The sequence below is a fragment of the Geotrypetes seraphini genome, chromosome 2 (assembly GCF_902459505.1).
Source record: "Geotrypetes seraphini chromosome 2, aGeoSer1.1, whole genome shotgun sequence".
Lineage (NCBI taxonomy): Eukaryota > Metazoa > Chordata > Amphibia > Gymnophiona > Dermophiidae > Geotrypetes > Geotrypetes seraphini.
The window spans coordinates 140,598,197-140,616,479 of record NC_047085.1 but is presented as its reverse complement, the minus strand read 5'-3'; the positions used below and the strand labels follow the sequence as shown (position 1 = coordinate 140,616,479).

The window sequence follows — 18,283 nt, the reverse complement described above, 5'->3', positions numbered from 1 at the left end:
AGCTTGAGGCCCAGTCAACCTGCATGGCCTCAGGAAAATTGGTATCCCCTTCAGGAAAACTCTTTTGGCATTCCATGGGCAGTTCAGCCTCCAACAAAGACAGCTCCTCAGCTGGTCCCGACTCCTCCACTTCCATCGGTGTAGGGTTAGTGCACCTGCTTGGCCCAGGGAGTACCTCAGGGAGACAAGGCCTAAACCTTCTCCCTAACCGGCCTGCCTGTCTGCTCTCCACTGCTGGTTTAAATACCTTAGGTGCACGCCCTACTCTGTCTGAGTCAGCAGTGTTCCAGGGGCCTCTTGGGCTCCCCCGGTGGCGACTTGGGTAAAGATCACCTAATTCCTCCTCAGTCAACTCAGGCTCCCTCTGGTGGTCCAAGGAGATATTGTCTGACTGAGGAACCGGAGGGACCTTGGAATTTCCCTTCCTGGTTTTCATTTTCACTTTTCCCCCTGCCCTAACTGGGACCTTGGCAGGGAGAATACCTGGCTGGTCCCAACATGTAGAAAAGTAGATGCACAAAAACCATAACCCCTATTTTACACAATATATAGTAGGTGTTACTGAGGATAAGGAAATAGGCTGAATAGATGTGGGATTTTAATTTGTGTATCTGTTTTGTAAAATCCATACATTTCTGACATAGAGCCACAGAGCTATATCAGCCTTGGAGTAGTTTTATAAAGGTGTATAGATGCATATGTTGCCTTTATAAAATGGGTTGTCTAAGCCCGTGTTTCTCAACATCTTCAAGCCAAGTACCCCTTAAGCCAGTGGTCTCAAACCCTTTACAGGGCCACATTTTGGATTTGTAGGCACTTGGAGGGCCTCAGGAAAAAAATAGTTAATGTCTTATTAAAGAAATGACAGTTTTGCATGAGATAAAACTTTTTATAGTTTATAAATCTTTCCTTTTGGCTAAGTCTTAATAATAATATTGTAATTTATAGCTAAAGAGACATGATCAAGAAGCTGTTTTATTATGATAAACATACTGAGGGCCTCAAAATAGTACCTGGCGGGCTGCATGTGGCCCCCGGGCTGTGAGTTTGAGACCACTGCCCTAAGTCTAACAAATATCGACCAAGTACCCCCTCCCACGTTCTGCCCCAGACCCCACCCCATAACAATAGTACTAATTGTAATGCAATTTCTTCCATTTTTCATTTACACACAATATAATCTTAATACATAATGGTAACCACAAAATTTTAAAAACCACTGTAAACAGAAAAAATGTTAATTATTTCATTTTTTCAATGCAGTTAAGGCAGATGACTTTAAAATATGCAATGTCACTTCAGTAACTATAGAAAACTAGACAAATATAGTGCAAAATATAGACAGCAGATATAAATTCTCAAAACTGGCACATTTCGATCACTAAATTAAAAATAAAATCATTTTTCCTACCTTTGTTTTCTGGTGATTTCATGAATCTCTGGTTGCACTTCCTTCTGACTGCATCTTTCTGCCTCCTGCACACTTCCTCTCCTCTGGACCTCATTCCCTTCCCCAACCAACATCTCTCTCTGTCCGTGCATGAGTCCAGTTTTTCTTCCTTTCTCCTCCACCCTCATTGGCAACTTGTCTCCCTCTCTCTCTCTCACATACTGTCTTTCTCTCATTCCCTCCCTTGCTGCAAAAGGGAGTGAGGAAAGAGAGAGAGATCCAGGGTGCATCTCTTCCACTCCCTCTACTGCCACATCCAACATTTCTCCCTCCTTTCCACCAGTCCAACATTTCATTCTCTCTGCCTCCTGCACGCTTCCTCTCCTCCAGTCCTTATTCCCTCCCCCAACCAGCATCACTCTCTCTTCCTCCATGAGTCCAACTTTTTAATCTCTGCCCTCTCCCCTTCCCCTAAGTGTGACACTTCTCCGTCCCTCCTTTCTGCCCTCCCCATCCATCTCTCCCTCTCTCTCCATGAGTCCAACACTTTCTGCCTCCTGCACACGTTCTCTTTCTCCTTGCCCCTTCCCTAAAGTGTGACATCCCTCCCTCCCATCCACCCCGTCCATCTCTCCTCAGTCCTAACCACATGTTATCTCCCTTTCCTCCATACATATCCATTTCTCCTTCTCTCATCACTCTCGCACATCCTACAACAATTTTCCTTCCTTCCCTTCCCCCAACCCTACTCACAACTAATATGCTCTCTCCCCATGTACCATCTCACCCTCCCCTCCAGTGTGCAGCACCTTTTTTTTCCCTCCTCTTTTCCTTCAAGTCTAGCAGCACCTTTCCCTCCCCATGTCCAGCAGTACCTATCCTCTTGCTATTGGCAGCTTACTGTGTGCTTTTAACTTCCCCACACAGCTGCTGCTAGTGTTAGTTTAGCTGCGGTTCCATCAGGCAGCCTTGAGGCCTATGCTAGTCCAGCCTGCTTCTAATGATGCAACTTTCTCTTTTGTCAGAGGCAGGCTGAGGCTGCCTGATGGAATCACCGGCTAAACTAACACTAGCAGCAGCTGTGTGGAGAAGTTAAAAGCACACAGTGAGCTGCCGCTACTGGTCCAGGGAGAGTGGTGGGAGAGAGGCTGGGGCGAAAAAATGACGAAGGCGAGAGATATGCAATGGCAGAAGGAAATTGGGAGACATACAGTGCTGGCACTGCATACCCCCTGAGGTACACAGACCACATGTTGAGAAAACACTGGTCTAATCTGTGAACACACATATATATATATATATATATATATATATATATATATATATATATATATATATATATATATATATATATATATAGAAGCATACTTGCACTGTTACAAAATTACCCTCCCCTAGGATAATGTTTTAACATTGGTGGGGAGTACAATTGGATCGATTTTTCACTCTGTCAGACAAAAATTAGGGGACGCTCGATGAAGTTACAGGGAAATACTTTTAAAACCAATAGGAGGAAATATTTTTTCACTCAGAGAATAGTTAAGCTCTGGAACGCATTGCCAGAGGTTGTGGTAAGAGCAGATAGCATAGCTGGTTTTAAGAAAGGTTTGGGCAATTCCCTGGAGGAAAAGTCCATAGTCTGTTATTGAGAGAGACATGGGGCAAGTCATTGCATGCTCTGGATCGGTAGCAAGGAATGTTGCTATTCTTTGGGTTTTGGCCAGGTACAAGTGACTTGGGTTGGCTACCATGAGAACCGGCTACTGTTCTTATATTAAGTAGGCACTTACTTTGCATTTGTTTTTAAAGGCACACAGGTATATATTTTATTAACCTACTTGCACAGCTTGTGGCTCCACCCATGCTTCCCTCCACCCTTCAAACTATGCTTCCCCTTGAGTCACAAAAAAATTATGTGCTGCCTTGTCACACAGCTTAAATTCTTTGGTATGGGGTAATTTTACAAGAAATATCTTATATGCAAAAAATACTCCTATGAAAAATTCCCCCTCCCATGTCTAAACTAGTTAGACAAACCAGATAAGCATGTTTCTCCTCTCAGAGGCCTGTATTTCAAAAGATCTAAGTACCTGATTTAAGGAGTTGGAGGTAAATGCTCAAAGGAATACAGCCTAGGTCAAACCTATGAAAATTGGCCAAGCTTAACTGGCTAGATTTTGTCCTGATGAATGTCACTAGGCAGTTAAATTTTAGCAAATCAGAATCTGGTATTGCCGAGAAAGTTAGAGGGCCAGCTTAACTTCAAGGCTGCTGCAAAAAGCTTTATGTTAGAGCTGGTTCAACACATGGCTCTACTGCTCTAAGAACACTGCAGCATACTCTAAACCCGTGTTTCCCAAGTCAGTCCTGGAGTACCCCCTTGCCAGTCAGGTTTTTAGGATATCTGTAATGAATATGCATGAAAGAAATTACAGTGGAGGCAGTTTTTGCAAATCATTCTCATGCATATTCATTGCAGACATCTTAAAAACCTGACTGGTAAAGGAGTACTCCGGGACTGACTTGGCAAACACTGCAAATTATTGTTGCTTTAAAATCACTTCAGTAATCTACAGCTCATTATAAAAAATGTTACTATGTCTGGGCTGTGATTGGATACACGAATACAGGAGATTCTGCCTCCTCAAGGTACAACAAAAGAAGACAAAGAGGGTGACGTGTGGTGCTCAATCTGTTTATTTACTGCTAAAACCCGACATGTATGTGTTTTGGCCATAAGGCCTGCCACGGGGGTCTTGCTTCCAATGAAGTGCAACTTATCGCATATGTATCTTATCTAAAAAAAAAAACCCCAACCAATCGTTGGTAATTAAGACACTGTTAGAAGCCTGATCGCTATATACTGGCAACAATCTCACGCATCCACTCATAGTGAAAGTATGATTGGCTCAGACATTGACTGGAAGGGTGACGATAAAAAAAAATTGCTGGGTAGAGAGAAACAAGATGGCGATGGGAGCGGACGCCTAGAAGGAGGCTCCCTCTTTTTCGGTCTGCCAGCGTTTTTTAACAGCATTTCTCTTACCTAAGCCATGGTTAAGAGGAAAGGAGCCCTTTGTGGCAACCTCCAGCGACGATAGCGGCACTGCATCTGGTGCAAACCACGATTGAAGGAGCATTTGCCCGACGGGGTGAATATGTAGCATCTACTTCAGGGGCAAGCCTGAATTCGTCAGGCGAACTCAGCCTACAGACTCGGGCGTTGTTAAGCCCGGAGCAGAGGCAGCCACCACCGCAACCTGGAAGCAGTTCAGTGCTGGGAGTGTCTGAGAAATTGATGTCCCGGAAGGAGATTTTGAGCCTCAGCGAAGGAGGGTCATTAGCTCCAATACCATCAGAGGCTGGAGAACAACAGCTACCCCACACTGCAGCAGAGGTGAGAGGAGCTTCGGGTGGAACTAACATCACATTTTGGGTGCTGGAGAAGATAAAAATAGATATAGAGGCTTTAGGGCAGGCTATTTCAGTTATGGACGCAAACCTCAAATTATCTTTTCTACTTTAATAATTGACTATGGGACTATCCATTCTAAAGTGGAGCAACAAGGTTTGGCCCTTAAAGATATGAGTGAATAGATAGAAAAGCAGGAGATAAAAATTTGTGAAATGAAAACTTTGGATTTGGAATTAGTAAAGGAAAGAACATTTATTGCCAGGAAAATGGAAAGTTTTGAAAACCAATTAAGGAAAGAAAATTTGAGACTTCTTAATTTTCCTAAATGTCCCTTAATTTTACCAACGGAGATGGCAAGGAAGTACGTTAAATAAATTTTGCTTATTCCTACAGAAAGTTTGCCACTTATAGCCAGAGCTAATTATTTTCAATTAAAGAAACCTGTGGAAATGTCTACTCCAAATGAGATTCAAGGAGCAAACAAAGAGGATATTAATTTAACAACTTTTCTGGAAAACTCTTTAGAGGTTATAATGGAAAGGAAAACCTTGTTAATAACTCTTGCTTTGGAAAGTGATAGAGAATATGTATTACGTCTGTATTTTCGTCATATAAATGATCAGTTTTTAGGTTCTAATGTGCAAATTTTTCCAGACATGTTAAGATCTCAGAGGCGTAGGAAGGAGTTCTTGGCATTGAGGCCAAGAATCCTAGCCATGAGAACTAATTTTTTGTTGAAATTTCCTGTAAAATGTTTTGTTTCCCATCAGAATAAGAGTTATCTATTTTTTGAACCTAAACAACTGTTAGAATTTATAGAATCAAAAGAGCAAGTAGTGTCCATAGCTGATAATGTATAACTTGTCATGAATGGCTGTAGCCCTGGAGATAAGTGCCACTTCCTAGGTTGAATAAGATTTGTCTCATTTATTAATATTTTTCTATAATCTCTCTGTATATATGGTGGACTAAATAGGTTGAATTAAAGGAATAACCTAAATCACTGAGTTAAATGGAATTGGGTTTATAAATTTTCTGTTAATAAATGTTTGGAAATCTGTATACAAGTATTTGAATTGCTTGTTTCAATTGATAAATTGAATAAATAAAAAGTAAAAAAAAAATAAAATTGCTGGCCATCTGTACTGCCCCTGTCCCCCTCCTGCCCCACCCTAATATGAACCTTCCCCCCCACACCCAAATCCCTGGTGTCTCCCTCCTTGAAGTGACCAGCACCAGCCCGTCCCTCCCCCCAGAAAAGATAAACTATCCTCCTCCTGACATTAAACTACTGCCTTGGTGTCTAGCGGTACCCCTCCATCCCTCATTGGCTTCATTTAAGAAATTGTCCCTGATTAGAAAATGGCTATAAGATGCTATATTGCTGGTATTATACTCCAGTGCGGTTGCGAGTTATGTATGGGAAGGGATCAGATAAATGTTGGAGAGGATATGAGGACTTGGGAGAGTCTTTGGACGTCATGTACCTGGACTTCAGTAAAGCTTTTGACAGTGTCCCACACCGCAGGCTGCTAAGCAAGATGGAATCGATGGTATTAGGAGAGACACTAACTGCATGGGTCAAATGATTGGCTGAGTGGCAGACTTCAGAGGGTGGTGGTTAATGGTACCCTCTCTAAAACATCGGAGGTGACCAGTGGAGTTCCGTAGGGCTCGGTCCTGGGTCCACTCCTTTTCATCATATTCATAGGGGATCTGACTCAAGGGCTTCAAGGTAAAATAACACTATTCGCCGATGACGCCAAACTATGTAATATAGTAAGTGAATGCAGTTTACAGAATTATATGGCACAGGACCTGCTTATGTTGGAAAGTTGGTCCTCAACCTGGCAGCTAGGTTTCAATGCTAAGAAATGTAAGGTCATGCACCTCGGAAGCGGAAAACCATGCAGGACGTACTTCTTGAACGGAGAAACTTTAACTAGGATTTCAGCAGAACGAGATTTAGAAGTAATCATCAGTGCAGACATGAAAACTGCCAATCAAGTGGAGAAGGCTTCATCTAAGGCAAGGCAGATATTGGGTTGTATCAATAGAAGTTTCGTCAGCCGAAAACCTGAAGTCATAATGCCGTTGTACAAGGCCATAGTGAGACCTCATCTGGAGTACTGTGTGCAATTCTGGAGGCCACATTACAATAAAGATATGCGCGGAATTGAATCAGTTCAGCGGACGGCCACCAGGATGATCTCGGGGCTCAAGGGTCTCTCGTATGAAGAGAGACTGAACAAATTGCAGCTCTACACTCTCGAGGAACGTAGGGAGAGGGGAGACATGATCGAAACATTTAAGTACCTCACGGGACGTGTCGAAGTGGAAGATGATATTTTCTTTCTCAAGGGACCCTCGGCCACAAGAGGGCACCCGCTCAAACTCAGGGGCGGAAAATTTCATGGCGACACCAGAAAGTATTTCTTCACAGAGAGAGTGGTTGATCATTGGAACAAGCTTCCAGTGCAGGTGATCGAGGCAGACAGCGTGCCAGACTTTAAGAATAAATGGGATACCCATGTGGGATTCCTACGAGGGTCAAGATAAGGAAATTGGGTCATTAGGGCATAGACAGGGGGTGGGTAAGCAGAGTGGGCAGACTTGATGGGCTGTAGCCCTTTTCTGCCGTCATCTTCTATGTTTCTATAAAGTAGGTACGTTTGAACATCTATGGTGGCATTGTATAAAGACACAAACATACTGGGACAGAATGATATCCTTTAATGAAGCAGTGCTAGGGATTTCAATACCCAAGACTATGGAGTGCTGCTTGTTGAATATAGGACCAGCTACCTTGCCAACTAAGCAGCAGAGGTGGATACATTTGATAATGATAGGGCGATTGGTCTTGGCATTGGCTTAGAAACAACCAGATCATCTGGTGTTTCAAGTATTGTTGTCTAAAGTTCAATTTATACCACAAATGTCAAAATTAACTGCTCTCCAGAGAAATTGGATACATAGATATAATACCATTTGGGGTACATATGAAATTTGGATCAGCTCTCAAAGAAGTAGTCTTATTGATCTCTAAATTATGACTTACCACACCGTTATAATTTATGAATCTCTGAGACATTGTTATGTCCTCTAAAGCGGGGCGGTTGTTCCGCCAATGTTGGCAGTCCTTTAGTTTTACTTTTACTTCTTATGTTCAGCGTAAAATTTGGGATGCCTAGTGTTATTCTCTTATTTGTTTCTTCTCTGTTATTACCATTGCTTTTGTACTCTGATTTGGTTGCCGCTGCTGCTGCCTGGGTTGGGTGGGTGGTTGGGGGGAGGGGGGATTGGAGTTGGTTTATGATTGTAAATCTGATTCTTGTTGTATTGTATAAAAAATGCGAAAGAACCATCAAACTCCCCTGCTAATTATAGACCAATTGCTAGCATCCCCCTATTTACCAAAATAGCAGAAGGGATGGTAAAGGCGGAACTCGTTGCATATCTTGAAAAATTCAACATCCTAAGCGACAATCAATCAGGTTTCCGCGCAGACCATAGCACTGAAACCATCATAGCCTCCCTTCTCGACCACCTCCACACCCTCTTTAGCCAGGGCTCAAGCGCCCTGATTATACAACTTGATCTGAGCAGTGCCTTCGACCTGGTCGACCACTCCATTCTCCTTGAATGCCTGGCCCACATCGGCATCTCTGACCAGGTCCTCAACTGGTTCCAGGGGTTCCTAAGAAATAGATCCTACACAGTGCTCAAGAACAACTTGTTCTCATATAGTTGGGACAATACATGTGGGGTCCCCCAGGGCTCCCCCCTGTCACCCACCCTGTTCAATATCTACCTGGCCTCCCTAGGGAACCTTCTACACAACCTCAAACTCAAATCTTTCATTTATGCCGACGACATCACAATAGCCATCCCACTAACCAATTTCTCACAAGAACGACTCAACTACACTACAAACATTCTCAACCAGATCGAACTCTGGATGTTATCTTTTAGACTGAAACTCAATCCCGACAAATCAAAATTCTTCCTAGCCACCCCCAAGGACAAAATCAAGGACACTTCAATTCAACTAAAAGGACAAACTTTCCCCCTCGAGCCCACGCTAAAGATACTGGGAGTCACTCTGGACAAAAATCTATCCTTAGAAAACCACACCGATCTCATGGTCAGGAAAAGCTTCTCCGTACTGTGGAAACTCCGCACCATAAAAAAATACTTTGACGACACCTCTTTCCGCCTACTTGTACAATCCTCCATACTCAGCATCCTTGACTACTGCAACATCATATACCTCAACGCCACAAAGAAAACCACCATGAGACTAAAAATAATCCAAAATACCGCAGTGCGTCTCATCTTCGGCCTAAAGAAATGGGAACACATCACCCCCTTCTACCACCAACTTCACTGGCTGCCATTTGAATCTAGAGTCCTCTTTAAATTTGCATGCTTCTGCTACAAATCGATAAATGGTTCAGCACCAAGTTACATCAACTCTCACTTTAGCCTCTACAACACAAACAAGAAATCCCGTAGAATTCAGTTGTTCGCCTTCCCGTCTCTAAAACTCTGCCACCTTAAAAGATTCCTAGACAAAACCTTCGCCTTCCAAGCAGCAAAGCTCAACCCATGGCTTGCACAAATGATACTCGAGGCCCCCACTTACCTAGGCTTCAGAAAATCACTCAAAACCTACCTATTCGGCAAACAAGACCCCTAACAACCCCCCCCCCCCGCTTACATTACTACACGCCCCCCCACCCACCCATCGCTCTTCTCCTCCCCTTAATTGCTCCCCTCTCCCCTAGCTCCCCTCCGCCAGTCATCCTCTGTTAAGTTCGATTAACACTGCTTATATCCGATAAACTATTTATATCGGATAAATTATCTTTACATGATAAAATGCTGTAAACCCCGCTTTAACATTTGTTTCTATCTGATAAATTGTGTATTGCTGATAAATTGTTTAAAATTTTTCAAACTGTTTGTAAATCTGCGTGTTAACGCAGATACTACTGTAACTGATGTAAACCGCCTAGAACTCTCCGGGTATGGCGGTATATAAGAATAAAATTATTATTATTATTATTATTATTATTATATTGCTATTTGTTGTGTTTGACTTTAATAAAAATGATTTAAACATAATTTATGAATCTCCTGTACACATTCTCTCATTGAGGTGGGAGGTGGGGGAGGGAGGGAGGCATATAGAAGTCTTTTAGTTAAATTGATATTTTTAGTATGTATTAAGAAGTAAGATATAAAATGAATTAATGTATTGTTAAAAGCTTGATTATACAAGATTTACTTTTTTTTTAAATGTTTGAATTATTAATAAAGTGCTTTTGGAAAAAAAAAAAGAAATAGTCCCTGATGTCTAGCAGCACCTGACCCCCTTGCCCAGTTTCTACCAAGTCTCCAGACCCCTGTTCCTAAAAAAAAGGTAGGAGTGATGCCCACGTGTGTCTGCCTCTACTATCCTCTTCAAAACAGTAGCATCTGCCCAGCATGTTGCATCCTGGAATGCCCTTGATGGGTCAGTCTGCCATATCAGTGAATTTTTCCCTTGCATGGTAGACTGATTCTGGGTGCATTGTGCCGCTATTTTGAAGAGGGTGGCACTGGCGGCAGGAGCGAGTGGGCAGCGCTTCTGCCTCTTTTGAAGTACAGGGGCAGGAAGGGGTTGGACCAATTTGAAGGGTGGAAGGAAGGGGCACTAAACTACCTGAGAACAATGTAGAAAGCTTCCAGGAGGCAGGGGATTGGGATTTAGAGTGCTCTCCCTAACCTTTCTACACCAGTTCAGACTTGGAAGTAAATTTCTCACACTGCAAACATCAGTGCACAGGCTATTAGCTTCTCTGCATTGCTACAGATTAGTTTATGGTCTATTTGCTCTGCATTTTGATATGCTGTGTTCTGAATTCTACTGTGTGAGTTAATATTATTGCTAAACCCTATTCTGTATTACACTGTCCATAACGAGCACATAGTCTGCTCATTAACTATGCACTTAAGCCAGTGCCGGGCAGACTTCTAAAGTCTTTGACCTGAAAATGGCTAGGACATCTCAAGATCAAGTATGTATATGTTGTCATATCATATGCTAGGAGTTTATTTTGTTGGGCAGACTGGATGGACTATGCAGATCTTTCTGCCATCATCTATCTAACTGTCTGTCTGTAGGTTAACACATAATATACAGTTAACAGGCTACGTTTGTCACAGTTACAGTACAAGATTTCACAGTACAAATTTTTGTCCTAACGCAACATAACATTTCTTTGTAATCTATTGGTCGTGAGAGTTAGGTGAACAGGTATGTTTTTTATTGCTTTCCTAAAGTTGAGGAGTCCTTCAAAGGATTTTATATGCGGGGGCAGTCGATTCCAGTGGGTCGGTATGAAGTGAGAGTAGAAACATCATTTTGACATCTTGCAGTTGAAGGGCCTCGACCAGGGGGCGCTTTGAGGTGTATTTCATCCTGGGAGTGGAGGAATCTGGTCGGCACGTACAGAGTAAGTTTGGCCATCACGTTTCCCGGCACCATGCTAGCAGGCCCTTGAAGACATAATGTTCGGCTACGGGCAGCCAGTGAGCCAACGATAGCGCCTGAGAGACTAGGTCGCGGGTCTACTATGCTATCGGGTCTACTATGCTATCTTAAGTGGCATTTCTGCGTATGCCCTTTGATAGGCCACCCTCTTTGTCGCTGCTTCAGTGTCCTGCCCATGAAGTCATTTCCCCATTGGATTCTCCTTTCCTACATCCTTCCCTTCCCTAAAGCAAACAAAAATATGCATATGGATAGATGGTGGTATACCTGCCTACCTATTGCCTTGCTATCCAGGAAGGGAGGGGGAAGGCAGGTGCTTTTTACTGGCAGGCACAGTTTGCTTTAGGAGTGGAGGGTGAAGCCAGATGCAGAGACATTTTCCATATTGTGCTCTGCTGGAAGGGTGACCAGACTACAGGAGAAGGTGTTTAAATACTAGGGTTTGCAGGGAGGTTAATGGGAATGTGTGCATGTACTCTATGTAGGCAGTCCTAAATAAAACCATTTGGGTATATGCAGGTCAGCTGACTGTTGCTGCACTGCAGATAGCATGCAGCGGTGATTGCATCGTGGGTGGAATTCTTAAAATGGCACTCAACAATGGATGCTGAATAAATTTGTTTGCTAAGTGACATTCTATAAAGGCTATGCATTTTTTTTATAGAATAGTGTGTAGTGCCGATTCCTATATCTAACTTTCGGTGCCAGACCTGTCTGCTGAAACCTGGTGTAAATGCTGGCAACCAAGTTGGACGCACTTACCCAATAGTCTATACGTACATGTGTAACTTTTTGGAACACTCCTGACATGCCCATGCCCCGTTTTGGAATATGAACAATGGGAGTTAGTCACCCTTCCTTGTAGTGCGACGATTAATGTGTGACGATTAACTTCAGTAATTGACTATTGGCACTCAGTTATTGGTGATTAAGAGTAGAGAATGACATGGTTACTGTTACCCACGGCTAGCAACGGGTAACCCGCAGAAACAGGAGAAAAAAGACTGGTTGCCCCGGGTATGGGGATAAAGGCCATTCACCGCCCCGTGGAGCGGTGAATGGCCTTGTACCAGCAGTAAAGTATCTGCCATGAGTTGCCTCCCTTCCCACCCCTCCTGGTCAGCAGCCCTCCTCGCGATCATGTGTCCAGCAGCATCCCCTCCCCCTTTGCGAGTCCAGCAGCTCCCTCCCTATTAAGGATCCAACAGCCCCCCACCCTCACATCCTCTCTCCCAATGATGGTTGGCAAAAAAACCCCACAACAACAACCCAACAAACCTGCAAATCTATTGGGTCGGTCCCTGTGGGTCTACCAGCATATTAGAAGCTTCCTGCATTCAGGGCTGCTCCAACTGGAACCCTCTTACCGCCAAGTCCTTCTTTCCGATGTAACTTCCAGTCAAACAAATCTGTGATCAGTGCTATGCTCTTCTTGTCAACACAAATTAAAGCAACTTTTTTTTTTTATTATTTTCAAATCTTATTTATATAAGAGAAACAAAAACTGTAAGATATGGAAGGGAAAGCCTCAGAACCCAGTCTGGAAACTTTAAAATTCTCAGAGACTATATGGGTGCACTCTCAAAGGTACAAAAAATCTTCCATTTAATATTTATTATTAGATTAATTGATAACTTTAAGGGCTCCTTTTATGAAGGTGCGCTAGGGCCTTAACGCGTGGAATAGCGCGCGCTAGCTGCTACCGCCTCCTTTTGAGCAGGCGGTAGATTTTCGGCTAGCGTGCGCTAAAAATGCTAGCGCACCTTCGTAAAAGGAGCCCTAAATGAATGCATGAACTTGAAACTTCAGATTTTATCAAAACATTTCTCAGGAGCAGTTAATTGTAAATTGTTCCATCAATAGTGGCCATTGTTTCACTAGAAAAGCTACTTTAAGGTATTTGGGACCAGTAAGTTTATCTTGGCAATGATGGTCGTACTCTTCTGCCCTTTCTATTGCAAATGCAAGCAGTGTCTCACTTCCAGCTCACCACACAATTGTTTCCCACGTATTCACCTTTATAGGACCCCTAGGGACCCCTGAAGAAGACTTTTTGTCGAAACGCGGACTGTGTTGGGTCCTGTATCCCTGTTGGACTAGGTCCTTTAAGGCTTTTATGTGGATGATTTATTTTTATGTGGATGATTTCAGTGTACCTTTGGAACTTTGACACTGTCAAATAAAGTCCATTTAGGAACTTCGTCACTCCACAGAGTTTTTTTGGTTTTCTCTTAATATTGGTTCTACCATTTTTTATTTTTATTTTTTTGGTGAAGATAAGTTTCCTGACCCACCCATGGCCATTCCTGCTTTTGAGTTGCTCACTATAAAATTGAGGCACACATTTTATAGAATAAGGTGCAGGGCCGATCTGCACATAAATCCAAATGAATGTCTAACAACAGTTATTGATTGATAACAGCTCATTTGGCTAACTTGGTTCTGTGCACATCTGAGCTCCATGCCCGTTTGGCCGACGTATATAGAATTATGGTTAAAATGTTGTCTTACTCATGCAAGTTCTCCATTTTGTGTGGAGTGCAAATGTGCCGCCTTATAGTCCAAGAATAACTTACGTTGAACGTCTTGGGAAGTCATTGTCAACGTGTACAATAATTCAGGCTGATTTCAAGAAAGCAAGTGTTCTAATTTTCAAATATGCATTTAATGGAAATATTTATCATTTGCTTTTTGTTTTCTTTTCTAAAGACGTCGCCTGATCTCCCAGCGATCTTCTTTGGAAACATTAGAAGACATTGAAGAAAATGCCCCATTGCGGAGGTAATTTTGGTTTGTCCTTCTGCCTTAGTTATGTGTTCAAACAAAACAAACTGACCTCACATTTAAATAAGTGACCCGACCATAGGAGTCTAACCGACAAATTCAGTCACTCAGAGATATGAAACTCTTCAAGGGGGGACCGCACCCCCCTAGTGGTGAACCAGAGTTTACTTTCCAGTCATTGCAACTGTTTCAATGCTGGTTATGCTCCAAGGTTGGTTACACTAAATAAATAAATAAATAAAGCTTGTTATAATTTTGCAAACATTTGTGTGGAGTTTCTTCTTTCTTTTTAAATTTTTCAAGCAAACATCGCTCTAAAATGAGCAAGCTGTAGCACAGTAACTAAACTTTATGACAAGTTGGGGGTCTCTACGTGGCCCCGTTTTGGTTTCTTCTTCAGGAGACCCTATCATAAGCATTATAAAAGTCCTTTTAAATGTTGGTAAGATACTTTAAATTCGCGATGCAGCAACATCGTCAAAGAACGCTGTCAATACAGAGAAGTTTTCAACTGTTTCAACTGTTTTCAACAGTTGAAAACTTCTCTGTATTGACAGCGTTCTTTGACGATGTTGCTGCATCGCGAATTTAAAGTATCTTACCAACATTTAAAAGGACTTTTATAATGCTTATGATAGGGTCTCCTGAAGAAGAAACCGAAACGGGGCCACGTAGAGACCCCCAACTTGTCATAAAGTTTAGTTACTGTGCTACAGCTTGCTCATTTTAGAGCGATGTTTGCTTGAAAAATTTAAAAAGAAAGAAGAAACTCCACACAAATGTTTGCAAAATTATAACAAGCTTTATTTATTTATTTATTTAGTGTAACCAACCTTGGAGCATAACCAGCATTGAAACAGTTGCAATGACTGGAAAGTAAACTCTGGTTCACCACTAGAGGGGTGCAGTCCCCCCTTGAAGAGTTTCATATCTCTGAGTGACTCTGAATTTGTCGGTTAGACTCCTATGGTCGGGTCACTTATTTAAATGTGAGGTCAGTTTGTTTTGTTTGGATTCTAGCATTTTCTGACTTCCTCTAGTTCTAAACTAGTGTTACCCCAGTGATTTCATAAGGAAATTGATTTAGTTATGTGTTCAGCAAAAGTTGTAGGATGTTGCTTTAAAAAAAAATAAATTTGAGATTTCTTTCTTTTTAGAAATGTGGCGAGATCTTCGCAGGCATGAAATATTTTGTAGCTAGTGAGCATAAATTGACTGCTACCACATGGCATAACAACATGTTCTTATTCATGGGCTAACTGCCCTGTTATAGGGTTGGGGTAAGGGAGGAGAATGGGTATGACCGAGTAGGTGCATGGTACTTTGCTATGCACTTACTCTCAATGGCTGCTGATTTAACATGGCTGAATTTAATACACTTCTCCCTCCATATTCGCGGGGTTAGGGGCAGAGCTGGCCTGCGAATATGGAAAATCACGAATAACTTTTAGGGCCGACTCTGATCCACCCCCGCCTCCCTCCATTGTCCTGGATCTCCCCAGACCTTACTTGGTGGACTAGTGGTAAAGTGGGGCAGGAGCTATCTTTCTACACTCCTGCCCCGTGCAGAGCCGTCAACAGAAATGGCTGTTGTGAGTTCCCGCTGTAGTCTCGTGAGACCACGGGAACTCACAGCAGCCATTTTTGTTGACGGCTCTGCACGGGGCATGAGCGTAGAAAGATCACTCCTGCCCCGCTAGACTACCAGGTAAGATATGAGGAGGTCCGGGACACAGGAGGGAGGCAGCCTTTAAAAATTACTATCGTTTGGGAGATAAAAAACTCGCAAATAACCAAAGTCACGAGTTCTAAACCCGCAAATTAAAAGGGAGAAGCGTATGTCTTCAAGAGACAGAAATGGTTTTGCAGGGTTAGAGAAGGGCTGCTATAGTCCCTCTTCACAAATGAAATGGTAATGGAGAACAGTTGGGCAAGTTTGCTTTTTTCTGAATAACACAAAGATCTGTAACAGAGAAGACACATCTGAGGACCTAGACAAAGTGAGAAGTAGTCTAAAGAAACTAGAAGACTGGTTGAATATGTGCCAGCTCAATTTAAATGCAGAGAATTGCAGAATAATATATTTGGGATGTAGAAATCCAAAAATACTGTATGCAGCAGGAGGGAGGAAGCTGATATGTCTCTCCGTACATCTTGGGATGATGGTATCGGACGGTTTCAAATTAGCAACCAAAGCTATAACGATGCTAGGCTGAATGGGGAGAGGCATAACTGGTGAACAGGAAGTGGTGATGCTTCAAACTGGTTATTGCTGAAGCTTTACCATATACTGTTCAGTTCTGAGACCATATATCGATAATGATATAAAGAGTTGGGTTTCTTTTTTTAGGGGGGGGGTTAAAGCACCTACTCTGCCATTTAAAAGAACATGCCTACTTTAGTTGTTTTTAATAATTTATTCGAGGAGATGGTCACATACACACCCACATAGATGACCACTTTGACATCATAGGGCATACTTTCCCAGAAAATGAGCACAAGGGTGGAGTTTGGGAAGACTATAGGCAGCAAATGCAAGTATGCACACGGATGATAAAATACTATAATTTATGAGCATATATGAAAAACATTGGTATGGATATTGAACCAGCTCTAGGGCTGGTTTAAATATCCATACCTGCTATATAGCTGTACCTTATCCTAGTATTTTATAAGAACAAGTAGGTGACTTTGTCTTTATGATATAGCCTTAACGTAAGTGCCTTAAATACCCCTCTTAAACGATTACCTCCCAAAAAACTAGTTTAGTTTCTTGAGCATTTGATTATACCACCACCAAGAAAAGGAAATTTTCAAAAGGACAGCAATTTTCAAAAGGACTAGAAAATCAAGGAAAAAAAAATTCAAAGCTGTGCTGAAACTTGAGGGTAACCTACCCCTTAAGGACAGTGAAATGCTAGAGGGATAGCAATCAAGCTGACTTTGTTTATCTTTCATTCTCTGGCCAGCAGCCTCCCTCTGGTGAGAGCTGAACCTGTGCATGCCTGCAAGTTTTGCTAGCCTAATCCTTCACTTCGGTAATGTATTGCCAAAATCAGCTTGAAAAAGACAAGTGTCACAGTGCCAGAAATCGGTGAATGAAGGTTGTCTTACAGGGTGGCACACAATAACATGCTGCAGAAAAGCTGGAAAAGCAAAAAAAAGCCCAAACCGGTCCATTCTACCAGTGATGAGAGGTGGTGAAACTATGGCCAAAATAGTGTGTACTTGTTTTGTGCTAAGATAGATTTGACAGTGACTGATTTAATGTAGATTTAGTGGTGGCTTCCTAATAGCTTTGTGGCTTCAAGGAAGCTGTGTATTATCTTAATAAACAGACTCTTGTTCCAGACTTAATTGTTCTCTGTGATCCTGCTGACTCTGAAAATCAGGGCAACTTGAATGATTTGTGCTGTCTTTCCTTCCTCTCTTTGTATTCGAGATGCTATCAGCTTTTCTAACTTGGCGCAAAGTTCAGGATTTTTTGTATGACTTTTTTGTTTTTTTTTCAGGTGTCGAACTCTGTCAGGTTCACCCAGACCAAAGAATTTTAAGAAGATTCACTTTATTAAGAATATGCGTCAGCATGATACCAGGAATGGCAGGTACTGTATCCATAGAAGAGCATCCCAGACCAGGTCTGCTTTTGGAGTAGGAGAAAGAGAAATGAAATTACTATAATGTAAAATTAATGCCTTAGAATTACAAGCTGCAACCAGCTCAGCTGTTGCTCCACATTCCCCAGACATCTCACTCAAAACAAATGCAATGCTGTGATCTATAAAGCTGAAGTGCATTTTCTCCTTGCACTCTCTGCAAAGTCAGTCTTGCTAAAGGAAGGCGACCCTCTTGATATAGATATAGATTTTATTTTATTTTTTTACTGTTCCACTATTTGATAACAGACTAATTAAACCAAGTAGTGATTAGAAACTTGTATGTGGGCAATTGCCTTTGGCCTTCTGATACATGCCAGTCCAAGGTCTTGGTCCCAACAAAAAAAAAAAAATATATATATATATTTGTATATGTGTGTGTATGTATATATATATATATATATTTTATTTTTTTATTTTTTTATTTATTTATATATATATATATATATATACAGTGGTGCCTCACACAACGAACTTAATTGGTTCCAGGAGCAAGTTTG

General features: G+C 42.0%; 1 protein-coding gene across 1 annotated transcript in view; it reads left to right on the top strand.

Moving 5' to 3' along the window:
* Positions 1–18,283, top strand: part of CABLES1 (Cdk5 and Abl enzyme substrate 1) — a 213,618-nt gene that overhangs the window by 95,424 nt on the left and 99,911 nt on the right. Inside the window, exons 2-3 of the mRNA XM_033933899.1 lie at positions 14,053–14,124; positions 17,640–17,732. Coding sequence (XP_033789790.1) covers positions 14,053–14,124; positions 17,640–17,732 — 165 coding nt within the window. The remainder of the gene's footprint in view (positions 1–14,052; positions 14,125–17,639; positions 17,733–18,283) is intronic.